This window comes from Cornus florida, unplaced genomic scaffold, assembly GCF_030987335.1.
Source record: "Cornus florida cultivar Cherokee Brave unplaced genomic scaffold, ASM3098733v1 CherokeeBrave_3.0.0_Hap2_Chr02, whole genome shotgun sequence".
Lineage (NCBI taxonomy): Eukaryota > Viridiplantae > Streptophyta > Magnoliopsida > Cornales > Cornaceae > Cornus > Cornus florida.
Window position 1 is genome coordinate 23,431,687 of NW_026775572.1, and position 21,991 is coordinate 23,453,677.

Sequence of the window (21,991 nt, forward strand, 5' to 3'; positions counted from 1 at the left end):
CAATTTACTATCACGGTATAGTTCTGCACCAACTCGGAGACATTGGAATAGGGTCAAACATATTCTGCGTTACCTTCAGGGAACGACTAATATGGTTATTTTATTCAAGAAAATCAAAGCCCTTGTTGATCGGATATGTAGATATAGGTTATCTTTCTGACCCACATACAACTCGATCACAAACAGGGTACTTGTTTAATTGTGGTGATACTGCTATATCATGGCGATCTATGAAACAGAGCATGACTACAACTTCCTCAAATCACTCTGAAATACTTGCAATTCATGAAACAGGTAGAGAGTGTGTTTGGTTGAGATCTGTGGTACAACATATTGGGGAATCATGTGGACTCTCATCAATCAAAGATAGTCCAACAATATTATATGAAGATAATACAACATGTATTGCACAAGTAAGAGAGGCTACATAAAAAGTGACAGAACCAAGTACATTTCACCAAAATTCTTTTCCACACACAAGCTCCAGAAGAGCCATGATATTAATGTTCAGCAAATACGCTCGAGTGATAATCTAGCAAATTTATTCACTAAAGCGCTTCCAACTACAACATTTAAGAAACTAGTGCATAATATTGAAATGCGTCGACTCAATGATATTTAATGCTAAATGAAGGGGAACAATTGAATTGAAAATGCATTGGCATATTGTACTCTTTTCCTTTACTATGGTTTTTCCTACTGAGTTTTCTTGGCAAGGTTTTAATGAGACAGTTTTAATCTATGCAATACCATTTTCAGACACACAAGAATATTGTACTCTTTTTCCTTCGCTAAATTTTTATCCTACTGGGTTTTTCTTAGTAAGGTTTTAATGAAGCATAGTTTTAGTGTAGTATGATGGATCCCAAGGGGGAGTGTTGTAAAAGTTGATGTAGGGTCCACATATTAAATGTTTTGCACCTATTATATGAGTTATGTACGTCAAAAAAAGAGAAATGTATAATTTGTGTTTGTATAGGCGTGGACCGTGAACAAGAGATGGAGGAAAAGAACAGTAAAGTGGGAGTGAAAATCTGCATATAAATATACATGAATTGTGTTGAATTTTAATACACCGAATAAAGAGAAATAATAGAAAACTTATCTCTTCTTGTTCATTCTCATCTCTTATGTTTTATATTTCTTGCTCTATATTTATAATAGGATGTTAAATATAATTGACTATTAGGTGCCTGTTGGGTAATGTAATGCTACATTTCAGCAACCTTTTGTTATCATGTTATTATATATTCATAATCATATATCATTTCAACAAAAGATTAGCATACTGGGGTGGTGGCGCAGTTGGCTAGCGCGTAGGTCTCATAGCTTCTGAGTTATCCTGAGGTCGAGAGTTCGAGCCTCTCTCACCCCATTCTTTTTCTTCTTTTTTCCTTCTCCACTCACATATAATGGTAACATTTTGGTTCCCAGGAAAAGGGCTTAGGCCCACTACAACACTCACATATAACTAATGGTAACATTTTGGTTCCCAGGAAAAGGGCTTAGGCCCACTACAGGGAGTTAGGCCCATCATAAGATTCTTGTATCGTATTCTTCCCACTTTAACCTTGACTGGGTCATGCCCAGATTAAGGCCTACTTCAACCTTAACTCATGCTGAGTTGCACCTCAATAAAAATAAAAAAAAAAAAATTATTATTTTTTTCAATAAAAAGTCGACAAGAAGAAAGTATTAGTTGCCGTCATATGTTAACATGTAAAGTACCTCATGTTCCTCACAATAGAAGAGGTATTAAATATCATTGTGAAATATGTAGCAAAATATCTATGTAAAAGAAATATGTGTCTCAAGTTTGTTATTCCTTTAATTATTTATGTACAAACCACCTTGAGTAATTTATTTATTTTTATTTTATTTTTAAGTTGAAGGCAAATACATACTTATTATTCACAATATGTTATAAAATAGAAACCCTATAATCACCAAAAGTTTTTTTTTTTTTTTTTTTTTGAAGTATGAAATTGAAATTTCAAAATAAAAATTTGGAAAAAAAATTAGTTCAAGTGTAATGTTTCAAAAAGGCAACATCAATTTCTTTAATTTTGTTTGCATAGAAATTATGCAAATATAACATTTTGAACATTTCATATTATTTTGGCATTATTTAGTAGTTTGATTGATAGAGGCAAAAACTAGTTCAACTTTAATGTTTCAAAAAGGGCGACATCAATTTTTTTAATTTTGTTTGCATAAAAATTATGCAAATATAAAAATTTGAACATTTCGTATTATTTTGGCATTATCTAGTGGCCTAATTGACAGAGACATGATGTGTTCGTGTTTAAATTCCCCTCTTTTTTTGTGAGTATAAAAATTATATATCTTTCATGTTTTATTCTCATTAAAGATGCTAAAAAAAATACTACTAAAAAATTATTAGTAAACTGAGAAGGATATTATTCAGGGGAATGAATAATCCACTTTACCTCTCATAGCCTTAAAAGTTAATCATCATTAACAAACTTCTTTTTTCTTTTTAAAATGTTTTTCAACTTCTTTCCTTTTTAATTTTTTTTTTAGTTGAAGAAATTGTACACCCTCCAAAAGAATTGTGTGTACAAAAAGTTAAAACCTTTTCTTTAGAAACAACTAGATTTGTTAATAAAACTTCTGTTAAATGTCAAAAATGCCTTTATATTATTAACAAAGTAACACAATTACCGTATTTATTATTAATATGAAATGACTCTATTCAATTAATTATATTTTAAATTTTAACCAATTATGGAGTAAATTGTTAGCAAGAATTGGAGGAATAGAGAGCCCTAATTGAATAAAGTCCCAAAACCCTAGTCTACTGACGTACCAACACTGAGCCCTAATTTAATTTGGAAATTTGGACTGAAACACATAGAAGTAACACATTCAAGTACACACTCCACAGGGAGGGAAAAAAAAAAAAAAAAAAAAGTACACTCCACAAAATCTGAGAACTTTGACTCACACCAATCACATGGAAACATCCGATACTCCACCCGAAATCTCCGACAGCCTCAACAATGTCACCTCCGACGATTCTTTTCCCGGAGACCACCACTCTCCTCCTCCCCATACCACACCCGAACCCCCCGTATCTGACTCTCAGCTCGACGACACTTCCGAACCGGTCCCCAACGACCCTGAACAACCCGAGCCCGGTTTACCCAACGACGAACCCGGTCCGCCACCGCCCAAGAAACGTCGTCGCCGGAAGAAGCTCTTCCCGGAGATGATCTCGTCGGCGGCAGCCGTCACCGGCCTACGGGTCCTCCGGCCCCACTCCAGACAAAACGAGAAATTGGCGGACGAGATGGTTGAAATCGACGACGCTATTTCGCTCTCCAAGAACGGCCGGCGCATCTCCGACGTCGCCAAGGAAGTCGACGTGGAGGCGCTGATCGCGATCTCCGTCGGCTTCCCCGTCGACTCGCTCACCGAGGAGGAGATCGAAGCCAACGTGGTGTCGCAAATCGGCGGCGTCGAACAGGCGAACTACATCGTCGTTCGGAACCACATTCTTTCTCGTTGGCGATCGAACGTCTCGGTCTGGATGACAAAAGATGATGCCATGGAGTGGATTCGAGCTCAGCACCGAGATCTAGTCGATTCTGCCTACACTTTCTTGCTCAATCATGGTTACATCAACTTCGGCCTCGCTCCGGCCATCAAAGAATCGAAATTACGGCCACCAGATGGCGCACCAAAGGCCAATGTCATCATAGTCGGAGCTGGACTCGCCGGATTGGTCGCCGCAAGGCAATTGATCTTTCTAGGGTTTAAGGTCGTTGTGCTGGAGGGTCGCAGCCGTCCTGGTGGCCGTGTCCGGACAAAGAAGATGTGCGGCGGTGGCGAGGGAGTGGTGGCGGCGGCGGATCTTGGCGGAAGCGTCCTCACCGGAATCAATGGGAACCCACTTGGGGTTCTTGCTAGGCAATTAGGGTATCCACTTCATAAGGTGAGAGATATATGCCCTTTGTATTTACCCGATGGTAGAACTGTAAATTCCGAAATGGATTCTCGAGTTGAAGCTTCTTTCAATAAATTGTTAGATAGGGTTTGTAAACTTAGGCAATCAATGATGGAGGAAGTGAAATCAGTAGATGTTTCATTAGGGACAGCACTCGAGGCGTTCCGCTGCGTTTTTGGGGTGGCAGAGGATCCCCAAGAGCGAATGCTCTTGAATTGGCACCTTGCAAACCTAGAGTACGCAAATGCAACCTTGATGTCGAATTTGTCGATGGCGTTTTGGGATCAAGATGATCCCTATGAGATGGGTGGTGATCACTGTTTCATTCCCGGAGGGAATGAGAGGTTTATCAGGGCAATGGCGGAGGACCTCCCGATTTTCTATGACCGGCCGGTGGAGAGTATAAGATATGGAGTTGATGGGGTTTTGGTGTATGCAGGTGGGCAAGAGTACCGTGGGGACATGGTTCTTTGCACGGTGCCATTGGGTGTGCTCAAGAAGGGATCAATTGAGTTTGTCCCGGAGCTTCCAAAGCGAAAAACAGATGCAATTGAAAGATTAGGATTTGGATTGCTAAATAAGGTTGCAATGTTGTTTCCCTATGATTTTTGGGGTGGTGAAATTGATACATTTGGTCATTTGGCCGAGGACTCGAGTATGAGGGGCGAGTTCTTTTTGTTTTATAGCTATTCGTCTGTTTCAGGAGGCCCACTACTTGTAGCTCTTGTTGCTGGTGAAGCTGCAATTAACTTTGAAATGATGTCTCCAGTTGCATCTGTAGAGAGGGTACTAGATATTTTGAGGGCAATTTTCGATCCAAAAGGGATTTCTGTTCCTAATCCACTTCAGGCGGTTTGTACTCGTTGGGGACAAGATCAGTTCACATACGGGTCATACTCTTATGTTGCGGTTGGGTCTTCAGGCGATGATTATGATATTCTTGCAGAGAGTGTCGGAGATGGGAGGGTTTTCTTTGCTGGAGAGGCGACTAACAAACAGTATCCAGCAACAATGCACGGAGCTTTTCTTAGTGGCATGAGAGAGTCAGCTAATATGTTGAGAGTTGCTAAGAGGAGGTCATTGGTACTGGCTGAAAAATCAAATAATATCAATGCAGAAAGTGATGTAGATAAATTGTTTGACACTCCTGACCTTACATTTGGTAGCTTCTCTGTTCTGTTCGATCCCAATTCTACTGATTTCGAGTCTAATTCTTTGTTAAAAGTTGCATTCAGAGGTGAAAAATTGGGCTCTGGCTGTATACATCTTTATGGCTTGATAAGAAGGAAGCAGGTTGCTGAGCTGAGTGAACTGGATGGAGATGTAAGCAGGATGAGAATGTTAAATCGAGATTTTCAGGTAAGGTTGGTTGGGCGGAGAGGTTTATGTAGTTCTGCAGAATCTCTCATTACCTGCATTAAATCAGCTAGATCCGACGTTACCCAAGGATTTCAGAACAACACTGGCCTCCGAAACACAGAGTTCTCTTGAACAATTTTAAGCAATAATAGGCATTATTGGCTAACCCATTGCTTTGAAAGTTGTAAATGGTCAGAATTCTTCCAATATTGACTTGATGAAGGGAGCTCTTAGAATAATTTATTCCCCATGGATGTGAAGCTTGTTGGACTAAAAAGCCTTCTCCTTGTTGTACAGTAATAACAAATTCTAGGGTTAGATTCTTGGATCCGAATGAAACACAAAATTGGTCCGATTTCACGAGGCTTAAAACCTTGTGTTGAATTCCTTGAGAGGTAGCTAGATGATTATGACATCTCTATGTAATTTTATTTTATTTTTAATTTTATTTTTTTTTTCTGCTCACGATGTCGTGTGTACTTCCATCTTTGCGGAGGAAATTGATAAATTGAATGTCATTTTCTATTTGTTGTGTATCTTGTGTCTTCACTTTCTTCGCCTGCTAATTGTCTCTTGCTTCAATTACTTTACAAATAGACCTTATTTGAACTGCAAATTGTATGCTAGAATATGTGGTATATGAGATTGATCTCATAAGTTTGACATGAATATGCTTATGGCATAATTCAGAGGCAAGGTCAACTATCTTCTGCAATTTCCTAAAACTATATTGCATCTAAAATGTTTGTTCTTGTGATTTAAATCATGATTGTTGTATGTAAATAGGGAGTGTAAAAGTCATTTCACCTTATGTGTAGTTGCAGAATTCCATTTAGAAGGATTTCCTTTATACCAAAAGGAAGTGCCTCACTAAATTCTCTTATCATCTCTCAATTGCATCCTAACTTTGCACAAGGAATGAGCAATTTGTTGGCATCATGAGGCACCTACTGAAACATAAAGCAGCAATAGACACTTTGGGAGAAGAGACATGAATGATCATTCTGCAATATTTTTCAATACAAGCATTGGTGAAACCCCATAGCAAAGCCCATTGGATATTTCGAGCAACCATGGTCTCGGCAATCAAAGCTGAAGCTAATGGCAATAGGCTTATTCAGATGGCTGATTGGTTCCTTCTTGACTTCGCGGGTACGAACGTTACCCTATTTCCAATTAAGGATTGATTCTGATACCATTTGTTACGATTCACTTATTTTGTATAGATATTGTTTTCTGTTTTGTATACTATCCTCCCGATACTAATGGTTTTTATCAAATGCGTCTATACAATTGGGGGATATTCACACATATAAATGCCAACAACCTCTCTGCAGATAGTATGAAATGTCACTCTAGGCAAGGAGTTGCTTTTTCCACTTCTTATTCAGTTCTTGATGCTGCATGTCTAAGGCTTAAGATATAAATTTCTTAGTTTTAATTGGGTTTTACTTTGATGTTATCCTTTCTTCTAATAAAATACCATTTCTAAAAATAGTAATAATAAGCATTAAATTTTTTTGCGAACTGACCTGGAGAAGGGGAAACAGACAAAGGGGTTGCATAAAGTGGGTTAAACATCTTTCTCTATTTCAAAGATGTGGCCACAATATTAGATGCTACAATTAGCTTGGATTCATTTGTGAGTGTTTTGATTTTATACTTGTATTAATATAATATAATTCAATAATTAACACAAACCGACCTTAGCTCAGTTGGTAGAGCGGAGGACTGTAGTTGGTTAAGCCCGATGGCCATCCTTAGGTCGCTGGTTCGAATCCGGCAGGTCGGACAATTTTTTCATTTTTAACGACTTTTCATGGATCCTCACGGACGGGCCAGGCCCAAAGCCCGTTATATCTTTAGCAATTTTCCACCCGTTTCTGTTTTTTTTTTTTTTTTTTAAAAAGAAAAAGAAAAATTACAGTCTCTCTTTGATTTGCAAATTGCAACCAATGTAACTCCATCTTAAATTGGTTAATACTGTTTGTTGTTTTACTATACTATGTTTATAATTTTGGTTTCTAACGGTGTGGTTTATTCTCATTTTAATATTTATTGAATTCATGAATTTATATTATATTGGGAGCTCTTAGATATATAATTAAAAAAATAAATAAATTGAGAATGCTGAATAAAAAATTATAAGACCGATCAACTAACTTGATTAAAATAATTTTGATGAAGCTATTTTAATTAGTGCAAATAAAGGAATGGTCTTAATTCAATATAAAACCACCAAAACCGAATTTCAAGAATTCTAAAGATTTAGGACTGAATTAAAAAAGAATAACAATTTAAAAACTATTTAAGAAAATTAACCAAATTCGAGTTGAGTTTTGAGTTTAGAAAAATATATTCAAACCAAACTCTATAGTCAGAAAGAAGAAAAAAAATAAAAAATTACCAAGTATATCACAACTATTTTGTGTAAAATGTATTCACCGAAAATTTGTATATATATGTATATATATATATTTGTATAAATATAAATATACAAATGAACAAACTACAAATACATACTTCTTATATTCCAAAATTATTATATATATTTTTATTTTGGGATGTATCAAAATACATGTTTTATTTATTTTTTACTTCATAATATTTTCAAATTATTGTTTTAACATTGACTTAATTAAACAACTGGACAAAATTTTTTACTCCATAATATTTTCAAACTATCATTTTAATATTGACTTAATTAAACAAAATGTTTCACAAAAACACTCTTGAGAATTTTGTGAGAGGGAGAATAATATATATAGAAAATGAATAAGGATATAGTGTGATATACTAATACTCCAGTAATTCTTAATTACCAAAAAATAAAATTATACAGTAGAATAGAAAGACTTGTTCGAATGTGGGAGGCGAACAGCTCGGACAGCTTCTGTGACACAACACCACCACCACACCACCTGCTACTCTTTTCTACTCTCTCTCTCTCTCTCTCTCTAAACATGTACATTTCTTCACAGTAGCACCCTCCCTCTCTCTTTTTCTCTCTATATCTATATATATATTTATATCACCACAAAATGGTTACTATCGCCACCGAGTCCCAAGCCTCCGGCCTAAAACCAGAGTCCCTCATTCGAATCGACATCAGCACACTGTCTCAGTCGGAGCTCCACGCCCTATCTCTCTGCTCCGACGCTGCATTCGATCTCCACCGCACCCACGACGTTGTTGTCCCCCAAATTGACAAAACCCTCTTCAACGAGAGCGCCGGAAGCCGCCGCCAGACCTATTCCCGCCTCCGCCTCGACTCAACCTCCGCCGGCCACCGACGCCGCCTCGCCGGCCTCATCCCCAACCCCAAACCCCCTCCCGCCCCCACCAACCATGACCCCGAACGCGCCGAAAACAAATCCATCGTCAATTACCTCAAACACCTCATCTCCGGCAACGACATCGAAAATTTGCCACCGGAAACGGAGGCGGTTCAAGAAACACCGACTACTGCCTATGCACAAGCGGAATTGGGTATCCAGGAACTGCAAATTGCGCTCCATTCTAGCGAGAGAAAGAGAAAGAGGGGGCGAAAACCTAAGCTGAAGGTTGTGGAAAATGGTGATGGTGGTGGTGTTGAATTGGAGATTTTGAATAGGAATGGTGCGGCTGTTGATCTTGCGGCATTGGCAAATGGGGATGATTTGTATGGCGCAGAATTGAGGAGGAGGACTTTTGGGTTGGAGACTGAAGAGGAAGTGTTAGGGTTTTTGAGGGATTTGGAGGGACAGTGGGGTAGTAGGAGGAGGAAGAGGAGAATTGTTGACGCCAGCGAGTTTGGCGACGCATTGCCGGTTGGATGGAAGCTCTTGCTAGGACTCAGGAGGCGAGAAGGCCGTGTGTCTGTATACTGTCGCAGATACATAAGGTGGTGGTCTTTTTATAACTTGGTTGCTATTATATCTATATATATATATATATATATATATATATATGTTTGTATCTAGATGTCATGTTACCATTGATTTGAATTATTTTGTTATCCACATTTCATTGGTGTATATGCACACATGAGGGTAATACTAGGAGAAAAGGAAGACTAAATTTAACATGGGTAGAGTTAGTAAGAAAGGATATGATAGCGTGTGTATTGATTGAGACTATGGCCTTAAATAGACCGGAATGGAAACATAGAATTCATGTTGCCAAACCCCAAGTAGTTGGGGAAAAGGCTTGGTTGTTGTTGTTGTTGTAGTATTGGTATATGCACACACACGTGAGTACTTCATTACATCATAATTCTTTCCAACTAAAAAATAATGAATTGTACATGGTGTCGCCTCTATAATTTGTTGCTGAAGTTTTATGGAAAATCATGCTTATGAGTTCTAAATTAACTTGATCGTGCTTGGATTCTTGCAATTTGTGTTTATTTGTTATTTTTTGGAGCTCTGTGCTTCCTGCGTTAGGGAGGGTAACACAATTGCTTGCTATTCATCTCGAGACATTTTTTTTCATTAGAGGTTTTTTGAATTCTGTTGAAGAAAGTTTTTCATCATAATAAGTGGTGCCATTATTGTTAGAACAATGGGAAGTTGGTGATCATAGAAAAAAGGCATTAATTGCTTCCTTAGTTCTGAAGTTGGAATTAGTGTCTTACTGTTAGATGTGGTTGCCTTGTTTATTCTTATAACTTATGAGGTGGAGATTTCATACTTTTTGCAAATCTGGAGTATTGGTAATATTTTGTTCTCTTCACTATACAATTTTGGTAAAGAACCATTCTTTTGTACTTATTAAAACAGAACTGTTATTCTCTTTTAGCTGTTGACATGAATATCTTATTCGTCTTTGTAAGTTTGATAATTGGGGAAATTTTATCTTCTTTTTTAATAGAAAATTTTCTCTCTACATTTGTGCTTAAGTCTGAGTTGTGCTTCCATGACTGCTATGACTGTAGTAAGGTTTCCCCTACTCAATCTCATAACCCAAACTACCTTCCTACGAAATGAGGCATGTTTTCTAGCTAAATCAGTCACTACTCCAAGTGGATATGTGATAAATAATTTCTTAATAATGTACTTTAAGTAAACCAACTAGCTAATCTCATAGAAGTTATGAAAAGTCTTTAGACCCAGGAAAATTAGTAAACCCCTAAATTGTCAGCAAATATAGATGTTTATTGCATTGAAATATGTTTGTGTACCCCAATTCAGTACCTAAATATAAACATAAATTTAGATCATATAATATCATGGAAATTCTTGAAATCAGAGAATTCACTGTAAAGGGAGCCAAAGATTCTTGGAAAACTGTAATTAGCAACACTATATTCAAAGGTGCTAACAAGATCTCGAGTCTATCATTACTTGGAACATTCCCGCAATGGAACTCTGGCTTAAGTTAGTCACAGCCACAGGAACCAAATTTCGTCAAATACGCACTGAGGATGTGCCTGAAATAGCAGAGCTTATTTATAAAAATCCTGGACCTATTCATGTCGGTCATGTCTGACATGAGTACTCAAGTGTGTGAGGATCCTGACATTGGCTAGAGGCCAAACGTTTTGAGACCTTTGGCTCCAAGGGATTTACTTTTGAAAGGAGCTTACTTTACTTGAATTTAATTGGCAAAACTACAACATAGATACACTTGTCAGGGGAAAAAAAAAAGAGAGGCTAGTAGTCAATCAACAATAAAAAGTAAGAACGCTTAAAAAGATAGAACTATGTCTAATTTGATTGATCTAACGTCTTCAAAGAGCATGAAAGGTCAAATGTATCTTCAGAAAGTTTCCTACATGAAATAGCTCCATCAACAAATTGTATGTGGGAATTTCTGAAAATAAACAAATTTTAAGTGGGTCACCTATGTGCATGACTTCTGAAAAACAAAAAGTTTTCAATTATCATGAAACTGTCATAAATATGTCTCCTAAGAAAGGGAGGTGGAGAAATTACTGGAGGAATAGCCTCAGGAACACTATTGACCATGACAGTGACGTTTGGAGGAAGTTCACCCAAAAAAAAAAAAATTGAGAAATATATGGAGTAGCAAAATTTTTAATCCATAATCTCCATTTGTTTTGTGCCAGGTCAATGACTAATTTTTGTAGACTTTCCAATTGCAGGGGAGCTGCCAAACCTTATGTGTGTTTTGTGTATTCAAAATCTGCTTTCACAAAAGGAACAAATTTTAGAGTAATTATACTTGGATTATGACTAATAGATATGTTTTTTTTCAATATAAAGTTTGTACACGTTTGTATCTCTTAAAACATCATCTATCACTTGCTTTCTCACTGGACCTGAATCTGAAATGTTTGTTCTTTTGGTATTTTCCAGCCCTACTGGACAACAGTTTGTATCCTGCAAGGACGTCTCTTCATATTTGCATTCCTATTTTGGACTTGATGATGCAAACGAGCCAATGGAGCAGAGTGGCAACATTCAGCAGGCCTACGGAGTGGCTTCTGAAAGTGTAAGTGAATTATATCTAGTAGTAGGGCTGCAGCAAACCAGGCAAAGCTGAGTAATATGGCAGGCTTAACACAGTCAGGCAGGTAGTGTATCAAGCTTGGCTCAAAATTATATAAGCTCCATAGATGTGCTTTCAGGCCTGGCTTGTGTAATTTTTAGGTGAGCTTGAGCTTGGCTCAGATTGGCTTGGTTACAAAGAATAACACAGATCTAAACAGTTCCTAAACAATAAATTTATAAATAACAGTCCCCATATCCAAAATTCTAATTAATCTCCATATTTTTTCTTTAGGAAACAAGTGGATTTAATTTGTTTTTTTTTAAAGAGTACATACATAAAATGGCTGAAAAAATAAAATTGAAGAGAAAAAGAGAAACTAGGCGGAAGAGGTGTTAAGACTTTAGCCTTGACATCATGACCACCTACAACTTACTGGAACAATGAAACTTTAGCAATGCCGTGGCTGGTGATGTTGAGTTCTTTTTTAATGGAGATGATGAAGAACGACCCATTTAATCTCTCTCCCTCTCTCTCTATATATATCTATATCTATATATATATAGATACTCTACAACAATCTCTACACAGTAGCCTGTTTGTTTCCCAATAGTCATGTATTGGTGAAGTAATAAAAATTGAAGTACTACTGTCTTTCAAAGATAATTTATATTAATAAGCTCAAGTATTGTTTGGGATTTTAAATTAAAAAATGAGGAATACCATTAAATAGCACTGTCTTTGGGATTTGCATTTAGAACCAAGAAGAGCCGAGCCTTAAAAAAAAGGAAAAAAAGATGAGCCGAGCCTTAACAAGTTGAGCTTAGTCTTGCTCAAGTTCGTGGTTGTTTTACAATCGTGGTTTGAGCTAGGCTTGCCTATACTACTGAATGAGCTTGACTGAGATCTCAAGCGAGCCAAGCCTGTCCTGTTCATGAATAGCCTGGCTCATTTGCAGCCCTATCCAATAGTTTGGTTTTTGTCAGACTTTTGTGCAATTATTTATGGGTTTTCCAACAGCATGTAGGTCTTAACCATAAGGATGATAACAGAAAGCAAGAGATCCTTCCCAATTCAATTTTACCCAGTTCATTAATTTCTGATGCACATGAGAAGGAAGTTGTCTTAATGGAGATTGACAATCTGGCCGAGGTTCAAGTGCGGGATCTTTTTGAATGTTACAAATGCAACATGACTTTTGATGAAAAAAATACGTATCTGCAGCATCTGTTATCATTTCACCAGCGGACCACAAGGAGGTATAGACTTGGTACATCTGTTGGGGAGGGTGTGATAATTAAAGATGGAAAATATGAATGCCAGTTCTGCCATAAGGTATTTCAGGAAAGGCGAAGATACAATGGCCATGTGGGAATCCATGTGAGGAACCATGTCAGGAGTTCTGAAGAATCACCTGGTGAGATTGCAGTAGCAAAGCACATTGAATCTTCATGCCAGGATGAGTTGCCTCAGAGGATATCTAAAATGGATGCTTTAATTGAAATTGCCCAGAGTTCTATTTTAGAAAGTGGCAGTGGACCTAATGATAAACTTGATGATGATTCATCTCATAAGCTAAACATGGTTACCAGACCAGAAATTCTTGCTGCCCATTCTGATCATGAATTAAGCTTGGCTTCTCAACCCTGTGACAAGGAATTGGAAGACCACATGACCAACAGAGCTTCGAGTCAAGAGAAAAATCAGCATGGTAACAAGTCTAATATGACTTCTTTTTGTACAACCACTTCCGAGCATCCCAAGCCTAGTGAAGTGGAAAAACATGGAAATAGTGAGCTAGAGATTGGTTTTGCAAACAGGCACATCAAACCAAATGATGTTGAAACAGAGAGTGTAGGGCATCCTGTTGAAGAATTTGTTGTTCAGAACATGGTTGCTGTCTCTTCAATGCCCAAGCCTAATGAAGTGGATAAATGTGGAAATAGTGAGCTAGAGATTGGTTTTTCAAACAGGCACATCGAACCAAATCATGATGTTGTAACAGAGAGTGTAGGGCATCCTGTTGAAGAATTTGTTGTTCAGAACATGGTTGCTGACTCTTCGATGCCCCTGACTGAACCAGACAAGCACATCAAACCAAATCACGATGTTGTAACAGAGAGTGCAGGGCATCCTGTCGAAGAATTTGTTGTTCAGAACATGGTTGCTGACTCTACAATGCCAGAGAGTGTAGGGCATCGTGATGTTGTAACAGAGAGTGTAGGGCATCCTGTTGAAGAATTTGTTATTCAGAACATGGTTGCTAACTCTTCGATACCCTTGATTGAACCAAGCAGGCACATCAAACCAAATCATGATGTTGTAACAGAGAGTGTAGGGCATCCTGTTGAAGAATTTGTTATTCAGAACATGGTGGCTGACTCTTCGATGCCCCTGATTGAACCAAGCAGGCACATCAAACCAAATCATGATGTTGTAACAGAGAGTGTAGGGCATCCTGTCGAAGAATTTGTTATTCAGAACATGGTGGCTGACTCTTCGATGCCCCTGATTGAACCAAGCAGGCACATCAAACCAAATCATGATGTTGTAACAGAGAGTGTAGGGCATCCTGTCGAAGAATTTGTTATTCAGAACATGGTAGCTGACTCTACAACGTCAGAGAGTGTAGGGCATCCTGTTGAAGAATTTGTTATTCGGAACATGGTCGCTGACTCCTCAATGCCCCTGGCTGAACCATTACAACTTCCGGCGTTTACTGCTATACGAAATGAGGTAACTAGGCCTTGCATTATAACTTCTTATCTGTTTGCATAATAGTTGTTAAAATGTGGAGAATATTCAATATATAAGGTATGATTGTATTACTTCTGCCTTTTGGGATAATTGTCTTTGTTATGTGACTGACAATATTTGTTCAAATGTGGAGAATATTCAATATATAAGGTACGATCATATCCTTTTTTTGGGGTATTTTTCTTTGGCCTTTTAGGAGTGACAACATTTTCACATGGGGGTCACCCAGTATACACCCCATGTGGGACAAAACACATCTACACATCTGTGACAGGCTCCTCCGACCAGACCCTTGCACCTCGTAAAGGGGACCACCCACACCTCTGCACGGGACCCTCACAATAGTTGCCCCAACCTACGTTGACAACACTTGGGTTGGTGCCCTCACAATAAGTTGCCCCAACCTACCTTGTACTACCCCTGGGTTGGGACCCTCATAATAGTTCCCCTGACCTACGTTGTAGTACCCCTGGGTTGGCTTTACTAGTGTAACAATGGGCCAGTTCTACCACTTTTGGATTATTTACACCCTTTATTAACCCCAAGATCACCCCGTAACACCCAATGCGGGACATAATACTTTTACAGTCCATGAGAACATGCTTCATATCAAATACTTGCCTTCCTTGAGTGACGTAGGACAAGTAACCAGAAAGAAAGAAAGGGATGAGAAAATAGAAGAATAGATAGATTAGAAGAAGGGGATGTGAAAATAGACGAAAGGGGGTGAGAACAAAGTGAATAGATAGGTAGGATAGACTGAATGGGTGAGAAAAGCAAGAACATAAATGAGAGAAACAATAGAACACATAGAGAGACTCAAAGAAAACGATAATCAATATTCTCCAAAATTGAGTTCTCAAATCACAAAGGAGCCTATAAATAGGCAAATTACTAAGCAAACCCTAAAACATAAAAATACCAAAGTAACCCTAAAATTCAAATCTAGGAAGCACGGACACTCCAAAATGGGCGAAGAATCCGTGTCCGACACGTGTCGGACACTGACACGCGTCGGACACGCCAAAAAACATGTCTGGAATTTTTTATTTTTTTTTAATTTTCGGACACGACACGGACACGGCATGGACGCTTCTGGAATTTTTTTTTTTTTTTTTTTGAATGCTGATATGTTCTTTTTTTTTTTTTTTTTGTACTACCCTTTTGGTATTGTAAATGGTAAAAGTCCTAGGTCAAATGATGGATAGGAATAGATGATAGTACACTGACTTGTTTTTGTATCTTTTTTGGGGACTAGCCTTTAGGTTTTTGTGAATGTTAAGTGCTAACAGTAAAGTCATGAATGTTAATAGTCCTTTTTGTCTATGCTTTTGTATTTGGAGTAAAGTTGCAATGATGATTAAATGATACTAGTTATTATTCTAATGTCTTATTTTTTATTTGGTTTTATAATTTTGCAACTTTGTTCTTTTACAGTTTATTAGTTATGAGTTATGATTTGTGTTTTTTTTTTCATTGTGAGGTTGATGAAAAATAGTAACACTCAGTAATTTTTAAAGTACTACATCATATATATATATATATATATATATATATATATGTACACTATTCGCCGTGTCCGTGTCCTAATTTTTTTGGATTTGCCGTGTCGGTGTCGTGTCGTATCCGTGTCCCGTATCCGTGTCCATGCTTCTTAGATTCAAACATTATCAAAATAACAATAAGCATACATAAAACTCTAAATCACTAAAATCCCCAATTTTATTTCTCTTTCCCTCTTCTCCAAAAGTAATGTTGAAGCATGTGTAACTCATGTATTCGAATCATATCCCGTTCCCCATCAATTCTCCTCGGCTGAGAATAACTCTTCTCCAAAGATTAAAGTGGCTCAAAATAACTCGGATCAAAGTGGCAAGACTCGTCTGAAGCTGTAAAAGTACAAGCTAACACAAGAGGCTCAAAGGTACCTCGGTTAGACATCAAATAGTCCACATTAAAAATTGGACAAATAGTATTATCTGTTGACAAGTTAAATAAATATGCATTAGGTCCAAACTTATTAGTGATGTGGAAATGTTGAATGCTGTTCACAGTTATATATATGAGAGGGAGAGAGAAGTTTCAGACTTGTCTATATTCATTATACTTGAAAAACCTAATAAAGTGTACAAGGCTTATATAAAGAGTACAAGTCTTACTTGACTACACAAGGGCCCCTATCAACTTTCTGTAATTACATAATGGCCCAACACTTATATATATATATATAACATTCTAACACTCCCCCTAAAGCTGGAGAATATATATCAAATAATCCCAGCTTGAAACAGATAGTTCTTAACTGGTTATGACCCAATGCTTTTGTAAACATATCAGCTAATTGATCTTCAGACTGCACAAATGGAGTAGAGATGCTCCCACTTAATATTTTTTCTAGAATGAAGTGACAATCAACTTCAATATGTTTGGTCCTCTCATGAAACACATGATTTGATGCAATGTGAACTGTTGCTTGATTATCACAGAACAATGGAGTAGGAGCCTCAACTATCAACCCAAGTTCTTTTAGAAAATGTTGTATCCATGTCAACTCACTAGTGGTATGGGCCATTGCCCTATATTCAGCTTCAGCACTAGATCGAGCTACCACCGTCTGCTTTTTTCTTCGCCATGTAACAAGATTTCCTCTTACAAATGTGCAGTATCCTGTAGTAGATCTCCTATCTGAAGGAGAACCAGCCCAGTCAGCATCTGTAAAACCTTCCACCCTGAGATGACCATTTGATTTATATAGTAACCCTAAACCTGGAGCTTTCTTGAGATATCGTATAATCCGAAGAACAGCAATCCAATGTGGCATTCTAGGAACTCCCATGAACTGACTTACAACACTGACTGCATATGAAATATCAGGTCGAGTGATAGTGAGATAAATTAATTTCCCAACAAGGCGACGAAACCTGCCCGGGTCATTAAATAGATCACCCTCATCAGATACAAGTTTTGTATTTGAATCCATAGGAGTATCAACTGGACGACCTCTCAACATACCTGTCTTTTCTAATAAATCCAACACATATTTGCGTTGGGATAAACTTATACCCTTCTTGGATCTAGCAACTTCAATGCCCAAGAAATACCTAAGTTTACCCAAGTCTTTAGTGTGGAATTGATATTGCAGAAACAACTTTAACTTAGCAATGCCTTCATAATCATCACCTGTGATCACAATATCATCTACATACACCACAAGAAATATGAAGCGAGCTTTAGTGTGCTGGTGAAACACCGAATGGTCGGTCTGACATCTCTTAAGACCAAATTTTAACGCCACCTCAGAGAATTTTCAAAACCAAGCCCGTGGAGATTGTTTCAATCCATACAGAGCCTTTTTAAGGTGACAAACAGTGTGAAGATACTCCCCCTGAGCAACAAACCCAGTTGGTTGCTCCATATAAACCTCTTCTGCTAAGTCACCATGCAAAAAGGCATTTTTAACGTCTAACTGAAATAGAGGCCAATGTCTATTAACAGCAAGAGAAATCAAAACACGAATAGAAGAAATCTTAGCAACGGGAGAAAATGTCTCGTTATAGTCAATACCATAAGTTTGGGTATAACCTTTGGCAACAAGACGGGCTTTTAAACGCTTAACAGACATCTGGAAGATACTTCACAGTATATACCTAGCGACAACCAACAGGTTTGACATCTGGTGGTAATGCAACAAGATCCCACGTGCCATTCTTATGCAAAGCATCCATTTCATCTTGCATTGCTTTCCTCCAGCCCAAATCAGATAACGCATCCTGCACAGTCTTAGGAATGAATGTAGTAGACAACTGAGAGGAAAAACAGGAGAATGATGGCGATAAGGAATTATAAGAGACATAATAAGCAATGGGATGGTTAGTAACACATGAGCGAGGAGCTTTACGAAGTGCAATAGGTAAGGAATCAGACACAGTGGAAGGCGCCGGATCCAAGGACTCTGAAGACGATGGAGGAGGCACGACAACCGATGGCTTTGGTCTTCGAGTGTACACCTGTAACGGGGCAGATGAAGGAACAAGAGATCGAGGTTGAAGAGAGAGTGAGGGAAGAGGAACGGCAGAAGGAGGCGACTCAAGAGTGATATCAAGAAGTGAATCAATATCTGAAAAATATGGGATGGACTCAGAAAACGTTACATCTGCGCTAATAAAGTACCGTTGAGAAACAGGACTATAGCAGTGATGACCTTTATGAGAGCGAGAGTAGCTAAGAAATACACACTTTGTGGCACGTGGGTCTAATTTATCAAAACTAGGACCAAGATTGTGGACATAACATACACATCCAAAAACCCTAGGAGGAAGAGAAAACAAGGGAGAATCAGGAAATAAAATAGAATGTGGAGATTTGCCATCTAATACAGATGACGGCATACGGTTAATAAGATGACAGGCAGTAAGAACAGCATCACCCCAAAACCGTTTAGGCATACGCATATGAAACAAAAGAGCACGAGTTACTTCTAAGAGATGTCGATTCTTACGTTCTGCAACGCCATTTTGTTGTGGAGTATAAACACATGAATTTTGATGAATAATTCCTTTATCACTAAGATATGTATCAAATGGAGTTGAAGAATATTCCTTAGCATTATCAGAACGTAGAATACGAATTGGACATCCAAACTGAGTTTTGATTTCTTTGCGAAATTTTTGAAAAATTAAAAATAACTCAGAACGATCTTTCATTAAAAACAACCAAGTCAGGTGAGAATAATCATCCACAAATGTCCCAAAATAATGAAATTTATTGATTGAAGAATGTTTTATTGGACCCCATACATCTGAATGAACCAAATGAAAAGGACTAGAGACATGATTATTAACCCTAGACTTGAAAGACACACGATGGTGCTTACTAAGTTGACAAACTTCACATGACAAGAATTTCAAATGACTAAGACTAGGAACTTGACGCTTCAAAACTTGAAGTGACGGGTGACCAAGGTGACAGTGCCACTGGAATGGAGACAGAAAAGATTGAAGAGCCATAGGAGAAGATTCGAAATCAAAATAATATAAGCCACCAGCTTCATGCCCCGTACCAATCGTCTTCTTCGTCTTGAGATCCTGAAACACACAAGAAGTAGGATCAAATGTAACAGAGCACTGGAGAGATTTAGTAAGCTTACTGATAGACATTAAATTAAAGGAAAACTGCGGAACATGTAAAACAGACGAGAGAGACAATGAATCACTAAGTGGAGTTGTCCCCAAACCTGAAACCTGAGTGGATGAACCATTAGCAAGAGTAACACTTTGAGAAGGATGTACAGAATGAAAATCAGATAGAAGAGAAGAACATCCGGTCATATGATCAGATGCTCCAATGTCTATGATCCAAGGACTGCGAGTGGAAGACAATAGACATGTGTGTGCAGTACCTGACTGGGCAACAGTAGCCGTGGAAGATGAATTAGATGCTTGCTTATAAGACAAAAATTGGGTATACTCATCTTGTGGAACAGGAACTGTATCTGATTTAACTACGCTGTGTGATCCAGAAGCAACATCATTCGGAGAAGAGGAAACTTGATTGGCATAATTAGATGGTTTCCCATGAAGATCCCAACAAAAGTTCACAGTATGATTAGAAAGACCACAATGGGTACACTTTCTGAATTCCCTGCCACGGCTACGTCCTCCACGTGAATCACGACCACCACGGGTGGAGCGTCCCCCACGACCTCCTCGGTAAGTATTATGTTCACCCTTTGAGACCACTAATGCTGAACGCTCACCACTCTGTCCAGTATTCAAATTTGAGGTATCACTTGCAAGTGTAGCACGCTGAAGTCTAGAAAACACCTCAGCAAGAGATGGAAGTGTTGGACTGCTCATAATCTGTGCACGAAAAGGCTCATATGCTGATGATAAACCAGTAAGAAAACGGACAACATTAAAGTCCGCATGCTGTTGTTGCATACTGCGTACATCACCTGTAATGGGCTGATACATATTAAGCTCTTCACAGACTCCCATAACTTAAGAATAATACTCTTTTATACTTTAAGTACCTTGTTCAAGATTGAAGTACTGCTTACAGAGCTCATAAACACAAGTGATATTACCTGTCCCAGAATACAATTGCTGCAATCTGTCCCATATCTCCTTGACAGTATCCAAATAAAGTAGAGTTGAACTAATTTGGGGTTCAATACTGTTTATCATCATAGAGATGATCTGAGCATCTTCCTTTTCCCATGCATCAAAGGAGGCATCAGCTGCCTTGGGTTTCTCTTTAGTCAAATGAGAACCAAGACCTCTGCCTTTGAGGAAAATGGCAATAGATTTAGCCCACAATATGTAATTCTTCCCATTCAGTTTAACTGAAGTCATGGGAGAATGAAGACTGTTCGTGGGTGACAGTAAATCTGAACTAGATGCCATGTTGAATCCAGCAAAACAGAGAAGAAAAACGCGGGAGAGAAAAAAATAGATTATGTATTCTGGCCGAACTTGGAAAACCGGGTCGGATCTGGAACCAGGACGGATCCGGTCAACGGACCTGGTCAAACGGGTTGGACTGACCTGGGCTATCCAGGTTTAGCAAACCAGGGTTGAAGTAGCCATAACCGTGTAGCCAAACAGAGGTCTTCTTCTTCACACCTTCACGGACGTCGGGGAATAACGCGGCGGCAACGACAGCGACCCAATCACAAGTAACGGCCGAACCAATAAGTAGCGATCGCTGCAACTTCCGACCAACAGAGATGAACCTCACCTCTGCGAATCAAGATTGCAGAGGTCGATGAGCTCGCTGGCAACCAAAGAGAAGCTGCCTGCGACGACGAACACGGCAGAGACGACGACGAGCAACTCCCAGATCTGACGACGCCGTAGATCTGACGACGATGAACAAGCCGCTGCTGATGACGACAAACAAGGAACCGATGAACCGATGGTAGAGATCACCAACACCACAACTGCAATTCGAATCTTAGACAAGAAGAACCCAATTACAGATTCTCACACCCATGATCGTACGCTCTGATACCATGTTCACAGTTATATATATGAGAGGGAGAGAGAAGTTTCAGACTTGTCTATATTCATTATACTTGAAAAACCTAATAAAGTGTACAAGGCTTATATAAAGAGTACAAGTCTTACTTAACTACACAAGGGCCCCTATCAACTTTCTGTAATTACATAATGGCCCAACACTTATATATATATATGTATATATAACATTCTAACAAATGCCTTGGGCTTCAAGTGAATTTAAGGAGCTATAAGGATAAGGTGGTTGTGGTGAACAACTCATAAGATCATCACCTTCCAAAAATTTATGATTCCTATGACCAGCATATGCTATAAATTTATAATTTTTATTACTCAAAACAATTTGTGATCTTATATCGACATGAAGCTCATGGACATACTCAGCAAAGGAATCAGAGATTTTAAATGAACAAGGATGTGGAGGCATCAAAATAAAGTCAATGGGCTGGCGAAG

At 38.4% G+C, this 21,991-nt stretch overlaps 2 protein-coding genes and 2 non-coding genes across 4 annotated transcripts in view; all 4 read left to right on the plus strand.

Moving 5' to 3' along the window:
- Positions 1-1,290: 1,290 nt before the first annotated feature.
- Positions 1,291-1,375, plus strand: TRNAM-CAU (transfer RNA methionine (anticodon CAU)). Its single transcript is given in 2 exon segments — positions 1,291-1,328; positions 1,340-1,375. It is a non-coding gene; the product is annotated as a tRNA-Met (tRNA).
- A 1,373-nt stretch (positions 1,376-2,748) lies between these two features.
- LOC132294270 (lysine-specific histone demethylase 1 homolog 1) lies at positions 2,749-5,863 on the plus strand. Its single transcript, XM_059792069.1, has one exon. The coding sequence runs from the start codon at positions 2,978-2,980 to the stop codon at positions 5,459-5,461; it is 2,484 nt and encodes an 827-aa protein (XP_059648052.1). The 5' UTR covers positions 2,749-2,977; the 3' UTR covers positions 5,462-5,863.
- Positions 5,864-7,029: 1,166 nt separating this feature from the next.
- Positions 7,030-7,121, plus strand: TRNAY-GUA (transfer RNA tyrosine (anticodon GUA)). Its single transcript is given in 2 exon segments — positions 7,030-7,066; positions 7,086-7,121. It is a non-coding gene; the product is annotated as a tRNA-Tyr (tRNA).
- Positions 7,122-8,174: 1,053 nt separating this feature from the next.
- The window catches only part of LOC132294271 (uncharacterized), a 32,069-nt gene continuing 18,252 nt past the window's right edge, over positions 8,175-21,991 (plus strand). Inside the window, exons 1-3 of the mRNA XM_059792070.1 lie at positions 8,175-9,212; positions 11,629-11,764; positions 12,782-14,497. Of these exons, the coding sequence (XP_059648053.1) occupies positions 8,371-9,212; positions 11,629-11,764; positions 12,782-14,497 (2,694 nt within the window). The 5' untranslated portion in view covers positions 8,175-8,370. The remainder of the gene's footprint in view (positions 9,213-11,628; positions 11,765-12,781; positions 14,498-21,991) is intronic.